Source organism: Miniopterus schreibersii, assembly GCF_964146895.1.
Source record: "Miniopterus schreibersii genome assembly, chromosome: 14".
Classification (NCBI taxonomy): domain Eukaryota; kingdom Metazoa; phylum Chordata; class Mammalia; order Chiroptera; family Miniopteridae; genus Miniopterus; species Miniopterus schreibersii.
Window position 1 is genome coordinate 19,013,553 of NC_138114.1, and position 20,240 is coordinate 19,033,792.

Sequence of the window (20,240 nt, forward strand, 5' to 3'; positions counted from 1 at the left end):
CTCCCTATGAGACCTCCACAAGCTCCTTAACCTGCCTGGGCCTCACTCTCCTCATCTGTGAAATGGGAGTAAGCATTTCTGCTGGATGGGCTATGAGGTGATGCCAAATTCTGCCTACTATAGGAGCAAAGGCTGCGATGTGGGAGAGAAGAAAGGATGTGTGTGTGGGAGTTGGTGTGGGGCCTCCATGTGCACAGGCTCCCATCTGTTCCCTAGCACCACCATGCCACACACTCATTACACACTTGGTGAGGAGGCTTGACCCCAGGAAGTTCGCGCCTGCTGCAGGTACCTTGCCTGGCGCACACTCGGTTCCGTCCAGGGGAGGGCCCTTCTTGGTCTTGCAGAAGTACGGGTTGTCAGGGTGGCTGCACCACAGCTGCTTGCAGGGCTCAAAGGTCGTGAACTGTGTGGCAAGGAAAACGAGGTTATCGGGCTGGACTGGCTCTCCAACTCTGACAAGGGCGCAAAGGACAGTGACAGAGAGGAGGGAGTGGTGAAAGCTGGGAGCAGGAAGAGCCTGTCCAGCCAAAGCCCCACACACCCTCAAGCTCAACCGTTCCCCAAATGCCAGTGGCCTCCAGCAACCCCTCCTCTCTCCAACAGGGTACCATGAAGGGGCCAGCCACAATCCACACTCCTCTGTCTCCCTCCCCAGGCCTCCCTCCCTGCCTTTGCAGAGGGTACTTTGTCACTGAGTTGGGACTAGGGCTTTAGACTCTAGGGAGGCTGGGCCCAGCGATGTCCCATGTGCATGTGGGGGGCATCGAGGGGGCTGCTACTAGTCCAGCCCAGACCCCGCAGCACCCAGACAAGGTTGGGACTGTCACCTCCCTCCAGCCTCACCCAGCCATGCCACGGGTTGGTAACTATGTTTCAGGTCGTCCAGAAAGGCCCCAATTACTTTTTCTCTCCTTTCACCCCCTGCCATCCAGACAACTGTCCTTACAAATATGGCATTTGGGCATTAAAAGCCCATATCCCAGGCTGTTTGTCCACCCTCAAAGCAGAGAACACATGCTACAGTGTGGCCTGGGCTGTGGGGAAGGTGACCATGCATAGGGCCTCTTGGTCCTGCAGAGCTGAGAAGGGGGCTGCATTACTAGATGGGGGGTTTAAGGCCCTCAGTGCAGTGAGTCACCAAGGCCTGACCCCTCAGAAAGCCCCCTACCTTGGGATGTCCCCTTCTCTGAGCTCTGCCTGGTTAGCAATTGTTCCCATCTTTCCCAGGGCTAAAGCATTCTCCAGCCACTGCACACACCCACTCCTACTGGGACTGGGCAGGGCGGGCATGTAGCAGAAGGTGGCAGGGCTGGGCCCTGGTCACCCTGAATCTCCCTGATGGGATCTAGCCTTTGGGCCCATCTCCAGACCACCAGCCCCCCTGGGCAGAAGATGCTCTGTGAATGACCAGTCCAGGTCACAGAAGGACATGGTCTCGGCAACCCAGATGGCAGAGAACCTGGCTGGTGGGAACTCACCGCAGAGCATGTGTGGTACCCCGTGCCAAAGTCAAAGCGGCACTGCTCATCCATTGAGTAGTCAACGCCAGGCAGCTCCGGGGGCTGGGGCCAGGTGGGCGCAAAGGGGTCGTCAAGGAGGCAGTCGTAGGAGCTGCCGGTGAAGACAGGGAGGTAAACCAGGCTGAGGCAGGAATTCTCAGGGTTTATGGAGCAGGAAGGCTGGCAGAAATCCGGCTGCTGCCCTGTGCTGTGTCTCATCTCACACAGGGCCTCATGTCCACCAACAACTGTCTGGGGGGCTCCAGGGCAAGGGCACCCAGGGCTGGGGTTAGGAGTTCAGCTTGTAGCTATCTGACAGGCCAGTTTTGCCCATGTTAGAGGAACATCATGGCCGAGATTAGGGTTGGTTCATGGACAACTGGAGGGCTCACTGCACTGAGGGTAAAAAAACTCAGACTGCCACACAGGACGCAGGCTGCTGGGCCCTGGTCAGCTGCCGTGTGAGGTTAGTGACAGTGTCTCTGCCTGCACCTGCCCCACCCAAACCCACTCTGTGCCCATTCTCGGCATTGCACTCAAGTCTAACACTTGTCTGACCAGCAAAGCTTTGAACTGAGTGTGTTTCAGAGGCAGCATGGTATTGGGAAGGGAGATGGCTTGGGGGAGAGGAAGCGGCGGGCTGCGTGCTCCCCCACCCCAGGCCCCAAAGGTGGAGGTGCCCTACGGGAGGTAGCGGCTGAGCTCCAGCCTGCTGCAGCGGGACCAGTGGAAGCGGTGGAAGGCAGCCTGCACCAGGGGCGCCATGACGCTGCCCAGGCTGGTCTCGTCGGCACAGCCGTTCCCCTGACCGTCATGCTCCATGCCGAGCCTAGAGGGTGTGGGGAGACAGGGGGAGCCTTGAGTCATGCCAGGGAGCCCATCCCTGGGAAGACAGGCAGCTGGGCCAACAATGGGAAAGCCTGCCCTGACCAGGCTTCAGACCGTGCCTCCTGGCCTCAGTTTCCCAACCGTGCAGTGGGGAGGACCACCTCTCTGGATGGAGGCTGAGGCCCCGCTGTCCCTCAATAGGGCCAGACTCATGCTTCCCGGAAAGCCTTGCCCCTGCTGTTCTCTACTCCCAGACACTCGGACCCTCCTCAAACCCCACCCATATCGTCTCAGTTTCCAAGGTCAGCTCAAACCCCACTCCTGCCCCAGGACACCCTCACTGGCTGCCCAGCCCATGGCTGACCTTCCACAGCAGAAGCCACCTGTACCACCATGAACAGTTCGCAGGCCATGAGCTATCTTCCGACCACGCCCAAGGCCTTTGGGGGTTCAATCTCATTTACTGAGTCCCTCTGTGGGACTCAGAGCCTCTCCAGGACCCCGCAGTACTTAGCACAGAGTTTTGCATATGGTATGCACCTACCATAGGATAGTTTAAATGTTAAAGTCTGCTCTTTATATTTAATATTTAATGTCAAAGCCCAAAGGTTCTAAATTCTTAAATACTTCCAAATGGCTGTATGTGGCCTTGACCACTAGACAGACACATGGTCCTCTAAGCTTGAACTTATCTCTCCAGATGGAGGGGCCTCTGTCCAGTGAAGAGTGGACATTCCCTCCCTCCACCCCCCCACCCCCAAAGAAGGAAGACAGACTCCTGGCTCCTGAATATGTGCAACTATCAGCTTCCAGGGCAGGAAGGGACCTCAGAAGTGTCAGCCTCCATGTTTAGATGAGGAAACCAAGGCCCAGAGAGTAGGTGCCACCTGCTCAATGAGGGACAGAGCTGGGATGAAATCTGCATGGGCCTCCTGTGCTGACAGGGTTGATGCGGAGAGGAGCACAGAGACTGTGGATGGCATACCCACTCTCTAGAGTGCCCCCCCTAGGGCTGCGCCCGCCCCCCCCCCCGTCTCCTTCCCATGTCCTTCAGACTGCAGCGAACAGCCCTCATTCTGTGTGTGGGCTGGAGAGCGTGTCCCTATGGAGAGACAAGGCTGAGAGGCATAACAGTAGCACATGTCACCATCTGACACATCGGATAGAGGCTTTCTCCCAGCATGTAGTTTCTTATGTGCTTCCCTGTCCTGTTCTCCATTTAGGCCCCATTCCTAGAACTGCGCCTGGCACATGGTAGCTACTCAAGAAATACTGGGTGAATGAATGAATGACTATGCCCAGTACAAATCCAGGCTCAAAGATCAAGCTGGCTGGTGGCCTGAGTTTGAGTGCGCCTGTTTATGGGCTCAGGCTGGCACTCGGTAAATGCTGAGCACCAGTGTGGAACAGGTCTCAGAAGGGCCTCTAGGTGTGGATGGGACAGAGGGATAGAGACTGCCCAGGACACTGACCACTGCCTGTTGATAGGACACTGCCACTGACCTGTCCAAAGACAGAGCCACATCTGGCCCCCCATCACCCCAGGATTTGGGGGCTGGGCCCAAGGCAGGCCTAGAATTGCTGCCTGGGACCCTGGGCTCTCTCTGAGGGCAGCTCCTCTGGCATCTCCCGAAACACTGGGACTAGAGCCCGATATGGGGCAAAGCCTCCCACACCCACAGACCTCCTCAGAGCTCACAGCACAGCCCACCCTCTCAGTGCTACTTACACGTGACCAGTCTCATGGGCCACCACGAAGGCGGAAGAGAAGCCATCCTCATGGTTAAGGGCACAGCTTCTCAGGGGGTGGCACATGCCAGTGACAGGTGCATACCCTGTGGGGAGAGGGAGAGGACAGAGAGAGAAGTGATGCACAGTGAGATAAGACAGGCAAGGTCTGTGCCACAGGGACATCATGACCAGTCCACTGTTAGAGGGTCCCTGGAGTAAGAAGCATCTTTGTAAAGTCCCACCTGCAGTAGAGCAACCTGGGCCAAGCTGCCCCGTAACAAAAGGCTATACGGCTTCTTTCTTGGCCTGCACTCTCCCTGCACCTGCCGGCCACTCCTCTAAACCAGGCAGTGGGGTTTCCAGACAGGACCAAAACTGTTCATGCCCAACTTCCACGGCCCTCCAGCCAGCCAGTCAGTTGGCCAATCAACAAATAAGTTGTGTTTGTTTTTTTAATGTGGGATTAGGGGTGGTACTGTGTTAGATTCTATGGGGAAAGCAGAGGAAACAAGTTCAAGCCCCCAACCCCCTCCCTGCCACACACCCACACATTCAGGAACAGGTGGCTTAGCAGGCAGACTTGGGGTTAGAGGTTCGCTTAGGTGTGGCCTGCAGGGCCAGAGTTCGAGGAGCATAGGGGGCGGTGCAGGGGGTATCTGGAGGAAGGGAATGGATTCTACTGAAGGGCTTGAGGGTCACCAGGAATGACTCAGGTGGTACAGAGCTGGGCCTGGAGGACAGGTGAGACAACTCTCCAGCGGTGCGGGAGAGGGCACACGGTAGGGAGAACATGAGCAAGGGTGCAGGCACAGCTGAGCAGGCCTCAGGGAGCCATAGGCAGTGCAGCAGGGCTGGGATGTACTAGCAACAACCAGGCCAACATTTGCTAAGCAGCAATTGTGGGCGAGGCCTGTTCTGTAAGGGGCCTGCTTCCCAGCCTCCCCTGGGGCCTAGTCATGGGCTGGGGTACAGACTTGTCTGGGGAAGGCGTCCAAGGAGGAGGTGAGGGGACAGAGTGCTCCCTGCCTGGGCCTGCAGCTACCCGACAGCTAGGCCCTGTCTTTAGAACTGCCGAAGTGTCCTTTTATTTGAGATGGTTTGGGGGCTAATAGTAAATAATGAGAGGCTACGGTGGGAAGAGGCTCCTGGGGCCTCTATTGTCCTGAAGGTCTGAGCTATTCTCTACATGGGGTGCAGATACACACATGTACAGGTGTCTGTGTATGTGTACATGCAGTGTGTGTCTGAGTATGCGTGTGTGTTAATGTGTCTATGTATGTGTATCTGTGTTGTTTGTGTGTACTTGTATGTCTGTGTGTTTATACGTGTGTTGTATCTGTATGTGTGCATGCAGGCCCACATTTGGGGCTTCAGGGATTCAGACAAGGAGGCCTCTGGGCCAGAGGCATGGCTGGTCAACTCACTTCTAGCATCAAACCAGAAAAAACTAGAAAGCCCTCAACTCAGAGCCAAGACATCCAAACTGAGGCTCAGATCCACCTCCTCTCTACAGTGGGACACGGGCAAGCCTCTTCACCACTCGGCGCCTCAGTGTGCCCATGCGGAAAACTGGGGTAGTGAAAGCTTCATGTGTTTGCAGAGTGCTTACAGTCGCACTCTGTCACAGACATTTCATGCACCCCTCGGCCCTTTCAGCAGCTGGAACGGAGGAAGGAAAATCCTATTAATTTTCCCATTTGGCAGTTAGGAGAACCCAGGGAGATGAAGTGAGCTTGGATCACTACACTAGAGAGGCACGCAGCTGCGGGTAGAGCATGGACTTCCTTTCCAAATTCCACACGAGCCCCACTAGGTACCCACGACCTGTGATGAGGACAGATGCATACAATGTGAGCAGAAGCATCTTGAAGACCTCTGAGGGTCTTCAAACAGCCAGGCTCTGGGATGGCAAACACAGAGCCACCTGCAGGCTCATCAAGACAGCGGGGACCAGTGTAGGGACTCCCTCGCTTCTCCTGGTCCCCAAGAAATCACTGCAAAGCTTGTCCACCCGTCCATCTGGTCCTGTCTCTAAAGTCCCACAGACCTCTTTGCTGACAGGGAACCTGGCCCCTGAACCCGCTGGGGGTGGCCCCAGGGCGAGCACAGCCCCGAGCCTCAGCCTCTGCCCCGCAGCTGCACGCACCTGGCCAAGGCGAATACAGTACCTTGCATACCTGAGGGCCCGAAGTCCTGCCGGGTGAGGAAGATCACGTGGTCGTGGTGCTCCGCGTGGCTGGGGTCCTGGCGCTGCTGAGAGTGCGCCCAGCGACACACCTGCTCCAGGCTACGGGAGGGGTTCCCGCGCTCAATCAGGCTCAGGGACTGCGGGGGCCAGAGATGTCAACAGTACAGAGGTTGCTCGGAGCCCTCAGACAGCAGCAATCCCACGGGCAGAGGAGAACTCTGCCTCAGTGTGCCCATGTGGGAAACTGGGGGTAGCCAAAGCTTCCTGTGCTTGCAGAGCGCTTACAGTCACACTCTGTCACAGACATTTCATGCAGCCCTAGGAACTGCAGTGCCTGTCCCAAGGTCACTAGCTGTCCCGAGGTCACTGACTCTGGCTGCTGCTGGCACACAGCCCTCCTACTTTAGGGAATGTTCCTGTGCCAAGCCCTGTGCAGGGACACCTGTCTGCTAAGAACCGGACACATTATCTAATCCCTCAGCTAACCCACAAGGCAGAGTGATTCTGAGCTCTTCCTCTTAACATATTCATTGTCTTATTTGATCTTTGCAACAGCTCCTGAAGGAAAATTCGGTTGTTACCCTCATCTGGGGGAGAATAGCAACTGATGGCAGTCCAAGGCCCCTGGGCCCAACCACAGCAGGACTTGCCTTGGTCACTGCCACTCTCTAAGCCCCACTTTCCCCATCAATTCCTCAAGGAGAGGGGCCTCAGCTGTAAGGATATAGGACTGTCCATATATCAGATTGGAGGGAACCCAGAAGTCCCTGCTTACCATCCCCAATGCCTCTGCCACTGAAGCCTCAATGTTAATGGCCCCAGGTTCTGATTCTGAAGACAAATGTTCCCTAGGTACTGTCCCCTCAGCAACACTGCAGCTGGGATCATGCACTGGCCCCAGGCCCCTTCCCCCTCCACAGCCTGCCCGCTGACAAGGGGGTTTACCTGTCGATAGCCAACCATGATCAGGCGGACAAGGGCAATGTTAATGTGGGTCCCCAGGGACTCGTCATGGTAAATTTCATTCACCTGCAAGGAGAGAGGACTGCAGTCTTAGGGGATGCAAACGTTCATTAAGAGCCTGCTATGTACCAGGTACTGGGCCAGGTACCTGACATACCTTATCCCATTTCAGCCTCACCATGGCCTTTTGGGCAGGCATTCTTACCCCTACTTTACTGATGAAGAAACTGAGGCAGAGAGAGGCAAAATGACCTGTCTAAGGCCATGCGGCAAACGGGCCGCAGAGCTGGGATTCAAATTCTAATTCCACTGTGAGCTCTCTCCTGGGAGCGAAAGTGTGAGGGGTCCAGTCTCAAACTCAGCCACTCTGATGAAGACTCATCTTTCCACATCTCTGAAGAGCCCTTCTGGAAATGCCATCTGGGTCAGGTCGCTCATTCTCACTTCCTTGTGTACCTTTCCAACTGCCACTGTAGTGCCTGGGCACTCCCCCAGGGCAAGTCCAGTGGGGAGCACTCTAGGACTTTGGACCAGCAGCAGCAGCATCACATGGGAACTTGTTAGAAATGCAGAGTCTCAGGCCAACCTCCCAAGTCAAAGTCTGCATTTGAACATGTTCCCCGGTGCTTCTCAGGCACCGTCAAGTTCAAGGAGTACTGCATCGGGTAGCTCCATTGTCCCATAGCCCAGGAACTATAGGGAAGTCCTCTCCATTCCCCTGTTCTCACCACTCTGTCTCTCCATGCCCTTCAGCTCATGAGCAAAGTAATCAGCCTACAAGCCACAAAGGGACTGTTGTCCACCAAGTGGAGAGGTACAGTGAGGCCAACCCTACATGTGAGAGTCCCTCGGGGAGGGGAAGAAGGGAGGGGGACCGGAGGCCTGCTCCTGTGCTAACACACCCCTCCTGGGACAGCCAAGGACACAGCTAGGCTGTGGATGCAGGGTTGTGGCAGCAAAAGCTGCAGGCATCATAGAGCCCTGCCCACTCTCCCAGTGCCCAGAGCTGGCAGCTGCCCCAACTCATGAGCATGCAGACTTGAGAACTGTGAGCATGAGGCTCCCACCAGGGTCTGCTGGCATCCATGTCTGGACCCAACTGAGGACAAAGACCCCTGCCCACTGTGGGACAGCAGTTCCCCCAAAACCCCACCACAGGGAATGACAGGGAGTCCAATGGTGGCGGTGTTGCCTTCCACCCTCCTCTCTTCCCCAGCAGGAGCAAAGTCATCATGGAAACGAAGTGCTCAAATGCATGAAGAGATGGTGTCCTTCTCAACCCACATGCTCCTGACTTATCTTAGAACTGCCAGGTAGAAAGTGTAGGATCCAACTAGCCACACACACATTTTCTCCCTAGCACAGTTCCAACCCAAGATTCTTCGCTGATGTACAGAAATGATCATTGGTCTGCAACAGAATAACTCTTAAATAACCCTGACATCTCAGCCCCTCCAACACTGGAACACGACCTTCCTTCTACACCGGGGTGGGGTCAGTGTCTTGGACCTCCCTGACATGCCTAATAGGCATGCAGACCAAGGATGGGGTCATGGGCAACACACACCCTACACAGCCACACCTGTGCCCCACATATACACATGTAAACCCACCAGTTGCCCAGGTGCAAGGGAAGAGAGTGGTCACTGGGATAATTTGGGTGTGAGAGGCACGCCTGCAGGGCCTCTGGTGTTTAGAAGTACCCAGGGCCATTGCCTTCCTGCCTTCATGTCTTTTCAAATTGGCCAGGCAACTTGCTGCCTGAACACTGCCAAGTCATTCACTTCTGTCCCCACACTCAGCAGACCAAATCCCTTCAAGGCCTCCAGTGACCCTGCTCCAATGGTTGCCATCTCCACAACCCCCCCGGGGACAGTGGGAGGTCCTCACAGTGGGATTGGAGAGGGGGCAGCTGCACTCTGAGCAGGAGGCAGAATCAGAATATGAGTGTCCAACACTGGCAGCAGGTTGAATGGGGCCTCCTGACTCCACCTCCCGCTCCTAGGTATCTAGACTAAATGTAAATCCTGAGCAAGCAGAAAAGACCATGCCACCTACAGAGACCATCGGCACTCTGAAATAACCTGGGGACCAAAGGCTTCTGGGGACTAGTGTGCTGAGCTCTGGGGCACAAGCCCTATACCACACTCCAGGAGCTGGGACAGCAAAAGATGGTGGTGTGTGGCCAGAGGAGCCAGAATCACCTGGATTGGGAAGGTCATGGACCCTTCAAAGGAGATGGGCAGAGGCCTGGTGCAGGGAGAGGAAGGCAGAAGCCACTGAAAGAGCTCCAGGGTCATTGGCAATCAAGATAACTGAGGCGGACCTCATGTGACAGGGAATTTCTCCCCAGCCCATGCTCACACACTTCCAGTAACGGATGCTCTGTGCCCCATTCAGCCTTCCCAATGACCTCCTCCAGCAGCCTCAGTCTCCCTCTTGAAGTTCCATTGAGCACATGTGTTCCATTCCTGGGGATAGAAGGTGACCAGTCTCTCGGGGACTTCTCTCCAAGTTCACATCAGTCAGAGAGAAAATCTTATAATCAGCAAGAAGGAAGGCAGATGACTCACCAAGGAATGATCATGGGCTTGAGAACAGGTTTTTAATAGTGACACAGGGAGACACTGAAGTGACAACATCAAAGCACTGAGATAAAGAAACTGTCAACCTAGAACGCTGGGCCAGCAAACCATCTCTAAGAGCCATGATGAAAGGAAGGCATTATCAAATAAAATTAAAAATACTGGAATAGTTACACAGACCCCACTAAAAGATCTACAGAACAGGAAGATGGAAAATAACCCCAAAAGGTGGCCTAAGGTACAAGAATGGATAAATAGTCTTGAGGTTGTGATAGGAGCAGGTTCAGCAATGAGCTAGTCTGTTCTTTTCTTATACTAAATAAGGGTAATAAAAATAAAGTCATTCTATTTTACTCTCCTATTCCCCCATTTAAAATGAAGGTGGGGTTGGCCCTGCCAAGTCCTCTGGTCCAGTCTGTCTCTGGGACCCTGGCACACTTATCTGCACACACCATTGTGAGCCTTCAGTAGGGACCTCAGGGCTTAGATTCAGCTGGACCTTCCATGAGGCCTTGAATAAGCCAAAGAGGAGGTGGGTCAGGGCTACCATGTCCAGCCAGAACTAAGGAAGCCGCCTGGCACACGGGTTCCACCCACAGTGCCAAGCTGGTGCCAGAGCCATAGCCAAGAAATGAGGCTACCTGAGAGGCCCAGGCCCCCCCACTGTGAACACACACAGGCAGCTCCCTGACAGGCTCCAGCCCGGCTGTGCACCAAAGGCCTGGCTTCATCGGCTTCCCAATAGCAGGAGGTGAGGCCAGTGAGGCAGCTCAGGAGGACAGGAATTGCTTTGCGTGGCAGTGGGCACAAGCATGACAGCCCCAAGACACACCCACAGGCCAGAAAAGAACAGTGTGTCTGGTCTCCTTGCCACCATGCCTCAGCCAAGTTCAAGGTGGTCTGCCAAGGCCCCCAGGTTAGAGCTCGGCTTCACATATTGGCCTGGGATGTGCACCACTAGGTGTGCACCAGAAAAACAAACAAAGGTCAGGACTCTCTGTCCCAAGGGAGATAAAACCAGAGGAGAAAGTAGATGGCTAGAGTGCTGGCATTGGAGGGATGTGCTACTATTCACTGAACACGTACTCTGTGCCAGGTTTTGCAGTGCTAAGGGCTTCGAATACGCTCTCCGGACAACCTTTTGGAGACAGGAATGATTCCCTTTTCATAGGTGAGATATCCGAGGCTCAGAGAGGTTAAGTAATTTGCCTGAGGCCAGCCAGCTAGGAAGTGGAAGGATCAGAATTTGAACTCAGATCTCTGTGACTCTTAATCACTAGATGCGGCTCCTCTCCAGAACCAGCTTCTGTGGCCAGCTGGCTGGGGTGGACTTTCTCTCTCTGGGAGAGAAGATGAATTTACAACTCAGTGGAGGAAGGCAGGCCTTCAGGCGCCCTGGTTACCTGAGCCCATAAGCCTGCCTCAGCTGACCAGGGCATCAGTGAGCAACAGGCAGAAACTGAGCTCCAGGGGGCCTGGGGTTTGCCAGGCTACCCTGATTGTAGACACTCCATCTCCATCAGCACACTTGTGCCCTTCGATCCATATTTCCTTACCCTTACTTCAGAAAATGCCGCCCCCCCTTGTTAGGGTGGGAATATGAAAGAGGCCTTGTCCTCAAGTAATTTAGTCTTACTAAGCAGCTATGAGCTGTACTGTGAGATCGAAGAGGTTCCGTGGAGGTACCATTAGAGCGGGCTGAAGGAGTCGGGGCTGGTGAACCTTAAGCAGGGCAGGCTATGGAGAGGCAGGGAGCAGGGGGGTACCTTCTAAGTCAGGGACGGGGAAGGAGAGAATTTCCAAAAGGCAGCGGCCTTGATACCCCAGGTCAGCCTGCCTGTGTGTAAAGAGGCAGCGTGGAGGCCTGCAAAGACGCCAGCTCTGCCATGTAATCTCACCCCCTTGAGCCCAGCTCTCCTCTCGTGGGTGTGGACACACCAGCCTTGCAGGAGCCTGAGAATGGAAGGTGAGCACATGTCCATCAGGGGCATCCGTCAGCTTGGAACTGCCACTTCCCGGGAGCTGAGGAGTGGCCCTTCAGGCCACCCTGGGAACAGGATTTGGGGAGGCGAACTAATATTTCTGTTGTGACGCTGGCTTTACAAAGTGCTTTGTGAACTGTAAAGCTCCCTTCACACACGAAGGGTGCACATTATGATGTCTCTCCTGCCAGGAGCCCCAGCACGCATCCTTCTGTGTTAGACATTGTTGTCTGCCCATGGGCTTGCTGTGAAAATCTAACTACCACTGTGTGGCAACTGGAGCTAACACCTCAGGGCAGGTTCTCAGCCTGGCCATGAGGGACACTTTGACACTGGTGATCTGTTTGAGGGCTGTGCTGTACAGGGTAGATGTTTAGCAGCATCCCTGGCCTCCTCCTATTTGATGTCAGTAGCAGCCACCCCCTCTAGCTGTGATAACCAAAATATATCTCCAACCCGCCCCCCCATATCCCCTTGGTAGCAAAATTGCCCTCAATTAAGAACCATTGCCTTAAAATAAGTGAATTTTTGCTTTGTTTGGGGGTCTCTGAGTGCCCTAAAAGCAGTGGAGAGCTTTTTAGGGAAAAACAAGAGAGAGGGGACCAAAAAGAGAGGGAGGATGAGCTGCTCTGGAGGCTCACGTGCCCCAAAAGGAAGTGGTTTGGAAAAGCAGCATTTTCTGAAAGAAAAAAGCAGTTTCTGTGATACTCCAAGTAGCTTCTATGAGGCATATAAAATACGTGTTATGTGCCAACAGAATGCCGCCCTCCCAGGCTGAGGCCACCAAGGTCCTGGCCTGACAGCCATTTGCACCCAAACCTCCCAGGTCTAGAAGGGGCACCAAGCTTTTCCAGGCAGGGCACCTGGGAAGCCTCAGTGCTCCGAAAGGGGCCCTAAGGTGGGTCAGAGCTGGTAGGGCCCCTGCAGAGGCACCAGCCAATGTCTCCCCCACAGCCCAGCCCAACCCCTTTGTAGTGTCAGCCTGGCTGGGTGGGGTGAGGAGTAGGGGAGGCAGGGAGCCCACCACCCAGACACATGGGCTGCCAAGAGGGGTCAGGCTGCAGACTGGCTCCATGAGGACCGATGAAAGGCCTCTTTGTCTCTTCTCACCCCTCTTCTATTCCAGCTCCAGGCCCTGAGAGGCTCCCCATATCCACACATCCAAAGGAGTCCTCGCTCCAGTGACTCAGTGCGTCACGCCCAAGCAAGGAGAGGATTCTTGCCATGACCCCACTGGCAGGCCCAGCCAACAGGTGAAGGGTGTGAAGCTTCAGGACCCTGACTCTGACAGGGAGACCCATCTCAGGAAGAGAGTCCTCTATTAAGGGGCAGCACTCCTCCCACCTCCCAGGCCAGGAGCCCAGGGACCTTCTCTCCTGCTTCCCAAGGTTGCTTAACCCAAGTTCTGCCACAGCAGCCATGGAGGGAAAGCACAGACTTCGGAATTGGACAGATACAGGTTCAAATCCTGGCTCCTCCACCTATTAGCTGTGCAGATTCTGAGCAAGTCACTTGGCTTCTCAGGGCCACAGGTCCAAGGAACGTCACCAGCGTAGGCTGTAGTGAGGATTCAAGGGGCCCATCTATAAAGGTGTCAGCCCTGACATGCAGTAGGTACCAGAATGATGCTGTGATATTTGAGACACCCAAGAGAGCTCCGAGAGTCCCTGCTTCCTGGCCCATCACAGCTTCAGCTGGCTTCTGATGTCCATCCTCTCCTCCCCAAAATGCCACCCTCAGGCACTGTTCCTCATACATTTTCTCCACACAAGAGCCCAAACTGCTGCCTGATGGAATGTCCTGCCACAGCTATCTCCCTGAGACCTCTCTGCACACCCATCACCTTCCTGCACACCCAGGACAACCTTCCCATTCCTGCTTCCACAACCCTGCCATGCCCCTCCCCAGCACCACACTCCCCCTGCCTGCTCTTCACCTCCCCGCCTACCCCTCCCACCAAGGCTGGCTCAGCTCCAACCCCCATCAGAAAGCTTCCCTCTCTCCCCCAGTCCACAGGGACAGCAGCCCCTTCTAAACCCCTTCAGTGTTGTTTTCAACGGTTCCCAAATTATTCCACGGGGCTGAGGCTTGTTTTTGCAGCCAGACCAAAGCTTCTAGAACAGGAGTCTGTCTGTCATATAAGCACACCAGGCACTCGCTAAATGCTGGACACACTGCCCTTACATTCCAAAGCTCTCAAATGGTTCCCTAGTCCTGGGATTTGAAGAAGCCTTAAGGAAAGTAACCCGTTACACCTGGGTAAACTGAGGCACAGAGAAAGACAAGTCCATGCAGGGCCCACCAGCATGTGAGGGAGAGCTGAGGAGGGAGTACTTCCCACCATCGGGAGCTCCATGAATATTTATAGCAAATCCCAGGTTAACGCAGAAGGAAAATGAGAAGCAGGACACCCCGAGAACCCCGAGAGCTGCAGTGACGAGGCCTGCAGTCTTTTTGAGCCTCTCACTAACGGCTTCTGCCCCCCTCCCCTGGGTGAGCACAATGGGACTATCCATCCTGGGAACCGGATCTCCTTTCTCTGATATCGCCAGGTCAGCCCTGGCCCTGAAAATCAGGATCAGAAATGGTCACAGGCAGGCACTCGAGGGGAGAGCGAAGGGAAACCCTTTCACTGGCTTCATGAAATCCCGAGGGGAATTATGCTTTAAACATCCCAGCCAAATAAAAGTTCCCAGACAATGCTCAGGACGAGCCGAGGGCCCCTGGGAGGGAGCGGCTGTCGGCAGCCCATCCGCTCACCCCCGTGGCCGGAACTCGGGCTGGCTGTCCTCTGAACCCTGGGAGGGTGACAGCAGCAGACGCCCAGGGCAACAGCCCCCTAAGCGTGGCCGGCTCAGCGCCTGAGCCTCCCTCCCCCAGAGGCACAGGGCCCCCATGGGAAGCCCTATCTCACCTGCACCCCGCAGGCACCCGAGGCCGTTTCTGTTCTCACTTTCACAAGGGCAAGCCAATAGTGAGCACAACCAGCCTCAAACACACTCCTGGAACCTCTGAGAAGACACTGACTCTCTTCTCACCTACTTTCTGATAGGTTGTGAGAGGAAGGGAGGTGGCAACAATACTGTGGAAACAGCGGTCCCCAAGGCAGCCCCGCCTGGCACAGTCTTTGGTGAGGACGCAGTGGAAGAACTCCCTGGCCAAGACTGTGAGTCATGGGTCAGAGGTCAAGGGTCAGAAGTTAGAACACATTAATTTGGCCAAGAGGGCTGGACCAGGTCACGGGCTTACCCTCCTCCTACAGTAAATTTCCGGTGACATGAGGAGGGACACCAGGGACTGGAGGGCGACTGACCTCCACATCTTGAACCTCAGAACTTGGCAGAAATTCCCTTCTGCTCCCCACCACCATCCACATTGTGTCTTACAGCTCCAGATCTGAGGGATTTAACTAGAGCCTCTGAATTAACCACATTTCAATCTAGGCAAGGCAGTGGAATCCCCAGCTCCCAAAGTACACTTATTTCTCCAGAATTAAATGTCTCCTTGTGTGATCCATCAAGATACCTCTTCCAGTTTCCAAAGGAAGGCCCCATATTCTGCCTGGGGAGCAAGATCTTGTTGACTCTCCCCATTACCTTCCTAACTTCACTGCCTTCAACCCTGCGCCTCAGGAGTGGGGTTTTTCCAAAACCCCAAAGAGCGGCCCTTCTAACCTCCAGTCACCTGCGCTGATCACTCTCCAGGTCACTCTCTCAGAACCCTCTCTAGAGGGGCTCAGACTAGACCAGTCAGTGGGTCTGGTGGGGGCCTTACTCAGGGCACTCAGTGGCCCAGAACGCACAGCACGTGGGTTTTCACCACAAGCAGGGACTTCAGGGACTGGCACAGGGTTGTGGCCCCTCCTGGGACACGCATACATACAATCCCTCATCTCCTGGGTTGCTCCCAAAGTCCTGCCCCTGGCCTGTCTGAGGAATCACTAAGAAGCACAGAGCAGTATAAAGACTATCTTAAGCTGAGGTCATGTGAGATTCCACAGATGCAGAAAGGGGTTTTCTCAGAAATTCCCTTATCTGACAAGGCTGCAACTTCTGGGAAATGAGCTACCATAAATTCTCTTCCCAAGGGAGCTTCACGGCCTCAAAAAAGACAGAGAGACACTTGCACCAGTGCAAACAAACACTATCGCAAACTTTCTTATTTCCCGTTTGTTCTCCTAAAAGCCCATGTGTCTTTCCTAAAGAAACTTATTTGTCCTTCTCATAAAAGCCTTTCTCTCCGTCTTTTCCCCTATTGTTATCTTGCTTCCAGAATACCGTCTACATGCTGTGAATGTTAATTGTTAACTATCCTGTACCCACCATTATAAAAGAGGTGTCTCTCTGTTTTACTTTTTATCCAGTCCCAGAGATTTCCCCACTTTGCCTTCTCCTGCCCCCTTAATCGACCACCAGTGGACTTCATGGAACCCTCTTTACGTCCCCTCCTTTGATTGTAATGTATAAAATAAGCTGAAAAACTGCCATTCTCCAGGGCATTTTCTCGATCCATTGAGATTTTGCCTCCCAGCAATTGTCATCACTTGAACACAAATAAGCTCATAAAAATTCCTGCAGGTTTGGATATTTTTTCCTGCTCTCCAGGAACAGATCCTGCTCCACCTCACCCCACATACATCAGTAGGCTCCACCAGGGCCTCCAGCCAACCCTCCAGTCACAGCAATTAGTCCAGGATGGCCACATGACCCACTCCTCCTTAGGAAAGCCTTTGGGTCCTAAGAGCAGAAGCGTTCAAATCTGGGGTTGCCAGGAGCCCCACTTCCCACCGTGGGGAGAAAGCCTGGTCCCTGCCAGTTTACATCGCTAAGCACATACAAGGGACTGGGGAAAAGGAGAGTGTCCTAATACGCCTGAAACCCTCGTCCCTGTGGTCCCTAAAGCTGCCCTGTCCTGCAGCTCTTATATGACCCTATGGGCACTGCCGGGGCTTCCTTCCAATTGATCACCTCTTTGGCCTAAGCTAGTGTGAGTTGGGTCTCTGTCACTTGCAAACACAGATCCCTGACTAACAATCGCCCCATCCTGCCCAATGCCTCGCACTGGGGGGAGCCCATGGAGGCAGCAGTGCCTGGCTTTGAACAAATGAGTAAATTAGAGCCAAGACTGGGGGGTGAGGCAAACTGAAGGGGCTCCAGGAAGCCTATTCCACCTTCCAGAATGTGCCGACCTGCTCCCACCAACCAGCAGACATTTAAGGAGAAGCTGAGCAACAGAATGGGAGTGCTCAGACAGGAGGGTTTCTCTAAAAGATATGAGAAAGAATGGAGCACATGGTCCAAGGGAGTTTGGTCTTCCTCAGATGGTCCACCCTCAACCATCCCAACCCTCGGGCTTCCCTCCACACCGCTACTCCCCAGCGAGAAGGGGGGGAGGGCCCATCATTTAGTTGCTTAGGATTATCATGCAGCCAGAACCCAGAGTGTGGCCTGAGTGAGGCTGCCACCCCTCTAGCACCAGGAGCAGGATGGAGCCTGTGAGTCAGATGGGCAGCCAGATGCCCACCCATGAAAAGGGCTCTCTACCTGGGACCCAGTCCAGGCCTAGCACTCCGAGAATAAAAATGTGGACTTCCATGGAAACTGTGCCTTGTTAACAGCACACTTCAGCCTCACCTGAATCTGATTCTAAGAAACTTCTTTACAACTGAGAGCACTGCTGATGACTAACAGCAAGGGCGATGCAAAATTCTCATCTACAGACACGCAAATTCTGTCCCCCTTCCACTCTGTAGAAAACACCAATATTGTCTATTTGCAAATCCATTTCAACATTTCTGATCTATGAATGTTTCTGTTCTTTGTGTTCTCTTTTGAACGGGTAATAGCATCCGTCTGCTTCCACACCCAATTTTATTTTATTTTTATCTTAGGGTCTTCAGCCCCAGCTTTGGACGGAGGCTCCCGGCACTAGAGGGCCTCCTTAGCCCCTTCCCCTCTGCGCTTCCTCCCCCTTCCCACCTGCTGGCTCCAGCGGCCAACCTGGCTCTCCCGCTAATGGGATCAGTACTCAGCTGTGTGGTCAGCTGTGTGGTCTTAGGTTGGGCCAGTTATTTATAGAGCGTGGGTGGGTGGTCCAGAGCTCCAGTGGGGGGTGGGGGGGTTCCTAGCATAGTCATCCTCTCTCCCTCTCTCTCTTTCTCAAACAGCCTCACATGGTAGTCTTTGCTTTTTGAGTCCAAAGCCACATGCTTTGTAAGGAATAAAAGAATTAATAACCAAAGAGGGGGCAAGGGGCAGACTTCCTGGAAGCCCCTCCCGTCCCTGGGGCTCCTGTAATTGGAGCTGATTTCTACCCCTGCCCTTTTCCTAACGCCGGCATTTCAGACAGAAATCTGCTGTCTTCCCTCTTTCCTATCTCAGTGGATGCTGACCCCCTACTTCTCCCATGGACACCATCAGCTTCCACACTTACTGATCATCTGTCAGGTGTTGGGCACTGTGCTGTGTGCTCTTGGGGTTCAAATAAGTAGAAGAAAAGTCCCCCACCCTCAAGGACCTCACCTTCAGAGACTTAGACAAAGAACTGCTTATACACACACACTGAGACAAATAATATGGCTAGAAGAATGACAGAACACGTTCCCTGAGTACTCACTATGTGCCAGGCATGTGCTAAACACTTTATACATGCAGGGTGTCCCCCAAAATGCAAACACATTTTGAATAATTATTCATTCCAATGGGTTAAATATGAAAGGAAAGAAACATCAATTGAGGTATCAGCTGTTAAAGTGTGTATACATTTTTGGGGGACACCCTGTATTTAACCCTCACAAAAAAGCCCAGGAGCAGATACTATTAGCAAAATATAGAGGCTCTCCAAAGTTAAATATTGTAGCTGACACAAACTGGGGTGTCTGGCCAGCCCAGAACAATTTCTCCAGGGGCCATCCTGTGTCTAGCCCTTTTCTTCCTCTGAGTAACTCTATCTCCTTGTCCAAATGTGATTGGTCTAAAGAGTGGTCATGTGACCCAAAGTTAGACCAATCAGAGTCTGGCCCTGGGAATTTTTACCTGGGAACTGGAAAGGAAACTTCTTTTGTCTCTGGCAATGGAACCATGAAGATAGGAGTCAGCCTGATGTTGTTAATGGCCAGAATCCGTCGCATAGAAAAGTTAATCAGAAAGAACTAGGATGGCACAGGAAGAAGGGAACCTAAAAACAGAGTCCACATAAGCCTCTACACTTGAGGATAGAGCCAGCTCCATCCTGTCTCTCCCACAGTTTGGCCCATTAGCCAATAAATTACCATTTTTCTTAATCTAGTCTGAGTAGATTTTCCATCAGCCTTAGGACTACCTACAGAGTCCTAAGCAAGGCAGGTACCTGTGCATGGTCACGCAGCTAACAAGGGGCTGCTGCGTGCCTCCTAGCAGCCACCTCTCTTACCAGCTGTGGCCAGATTATGGACCCCGGACAGCACAGGCAGTGCTGTGCTGTTTTATTCTCCTACAGATGTTTCCAGGGGGACTGGCATGACCATAGGGTTGACACTTCTGCAACTGTTGAGCTCCCAGGAATGTGTTACCACTCCCCTCATGAAAGTCATATCGTTATTATCACAAACCACTTATTGAGAGCTTATGCTACGCAAGGTTCTATGCTACATGCTGTTTAATATTCCCCAAAACCTTACATGGTAAGTATTGTTAATGCTATTTTAAAAGTGGGGAAAGGAACACTTGAGAGGGTCAGTAACTTGCCCCCAAGGTCAAAAGACAGGAAGAGCCAGACAGTGTGACCCCCAAAGCCCATGCTCTTGGCCAATTCACTCATGTTCCTCTCCTTGCAGTGCTGTGATCAGCTGCATGTCCCTCATAGCCTCCAAGAACTGTCCATGTTAGACTCGGTGGAAGGTGATTCTATCCCAGCCCTGGCCCACGGGCAGTCATCTTTTGGTCTCCTTGAGAATGCAGCGAGCCAACTTCCCCACAAGCCTCAGGTCAGAGGACCCTAACCTTAAGGCCAGTAGAAGCACATACAGGAACCTTTGGCTTTCAAAAGAGGCTCTCCTCGAATTCTTCAGGACCCACCATGTATCTTCTTTCTCAGCTCTTGTGTTCCGGATGAACGTTTATGATGAGCCTTTAAGCTGAGTCACCTGCAGACTCAGAGGTGAAGGCCCCGCCCTGTTGTCTCCTGTTGATGTGGCATTTGCCTGCCCCTCTGCTGCTCGCCTCCTCTTGCCTGGACTGCACAGTGCCCCAGCATGCTGAGTGGGGCCTGGCCCCAAAGTGTCACCCCCTCTACCCAGCTCCATAGGAGAGAACCTGGGGTCCTGCCCACCTTTCCACCATCTGGCTGTGGCCAGCACAATGTCCACCACAGATCCCACTTTCACCTATATCAGTCCCCATCCTTCCCAGAGCCACAGCCACAGGCACCTCTTGCCAGAGAGAAACAGCGTGGGGCCCACCTCTGATGTATTCACCATCCTTCC

General features: G+C 53.7%; 1 protein-coding gene across 6 annotated transcripts in view; it reads right to left on the bottom strand.

The window, feature by feature from the left end:
- Positions 1-20,240, bottom strand: part of ADAMTS14 (ADAM metallopeptidase with thrombospondin type 1 motif 14) — a 74,758-nt gene that overhangs the window by 23,442 nt on the left and 31,076 nt on the right. For 3 of the 6 annotated variants that reach the window (XM_081159056.1, XM_081159055.1, XM_081159057.1), the window contains exons 5-10: positions 7,195-7,278; positions 6,230-6,386; positions 4,060-4,165; positions 2,188-2,331; positions 1,482-1,614; positions 293-406 (exon numbers count right to left, since the gene is read on the bottom strand). In XM_081159056.1, coding sequence (XP_081015182.1) covers positions 293-406; positions 1,482-1,614; positions 2,188-2,331; positions 4,060-4,165; positions 6,230-6,386; positions 7,195-7,278 — 738 coding nt within the window. The remainder of the gene's footprint in view (positions 1-292; positions 407-1,481; positions 1,615-2,187; positions 2,332-4,059; positions 4,166-6,229; positions 6,387-7,194; positions 7,279-20,240) is intronic. The other 3 variants (XM_081159059.1, XM_081159058.1, XM_081159060.1) reach the window with 2 other exon arrangements.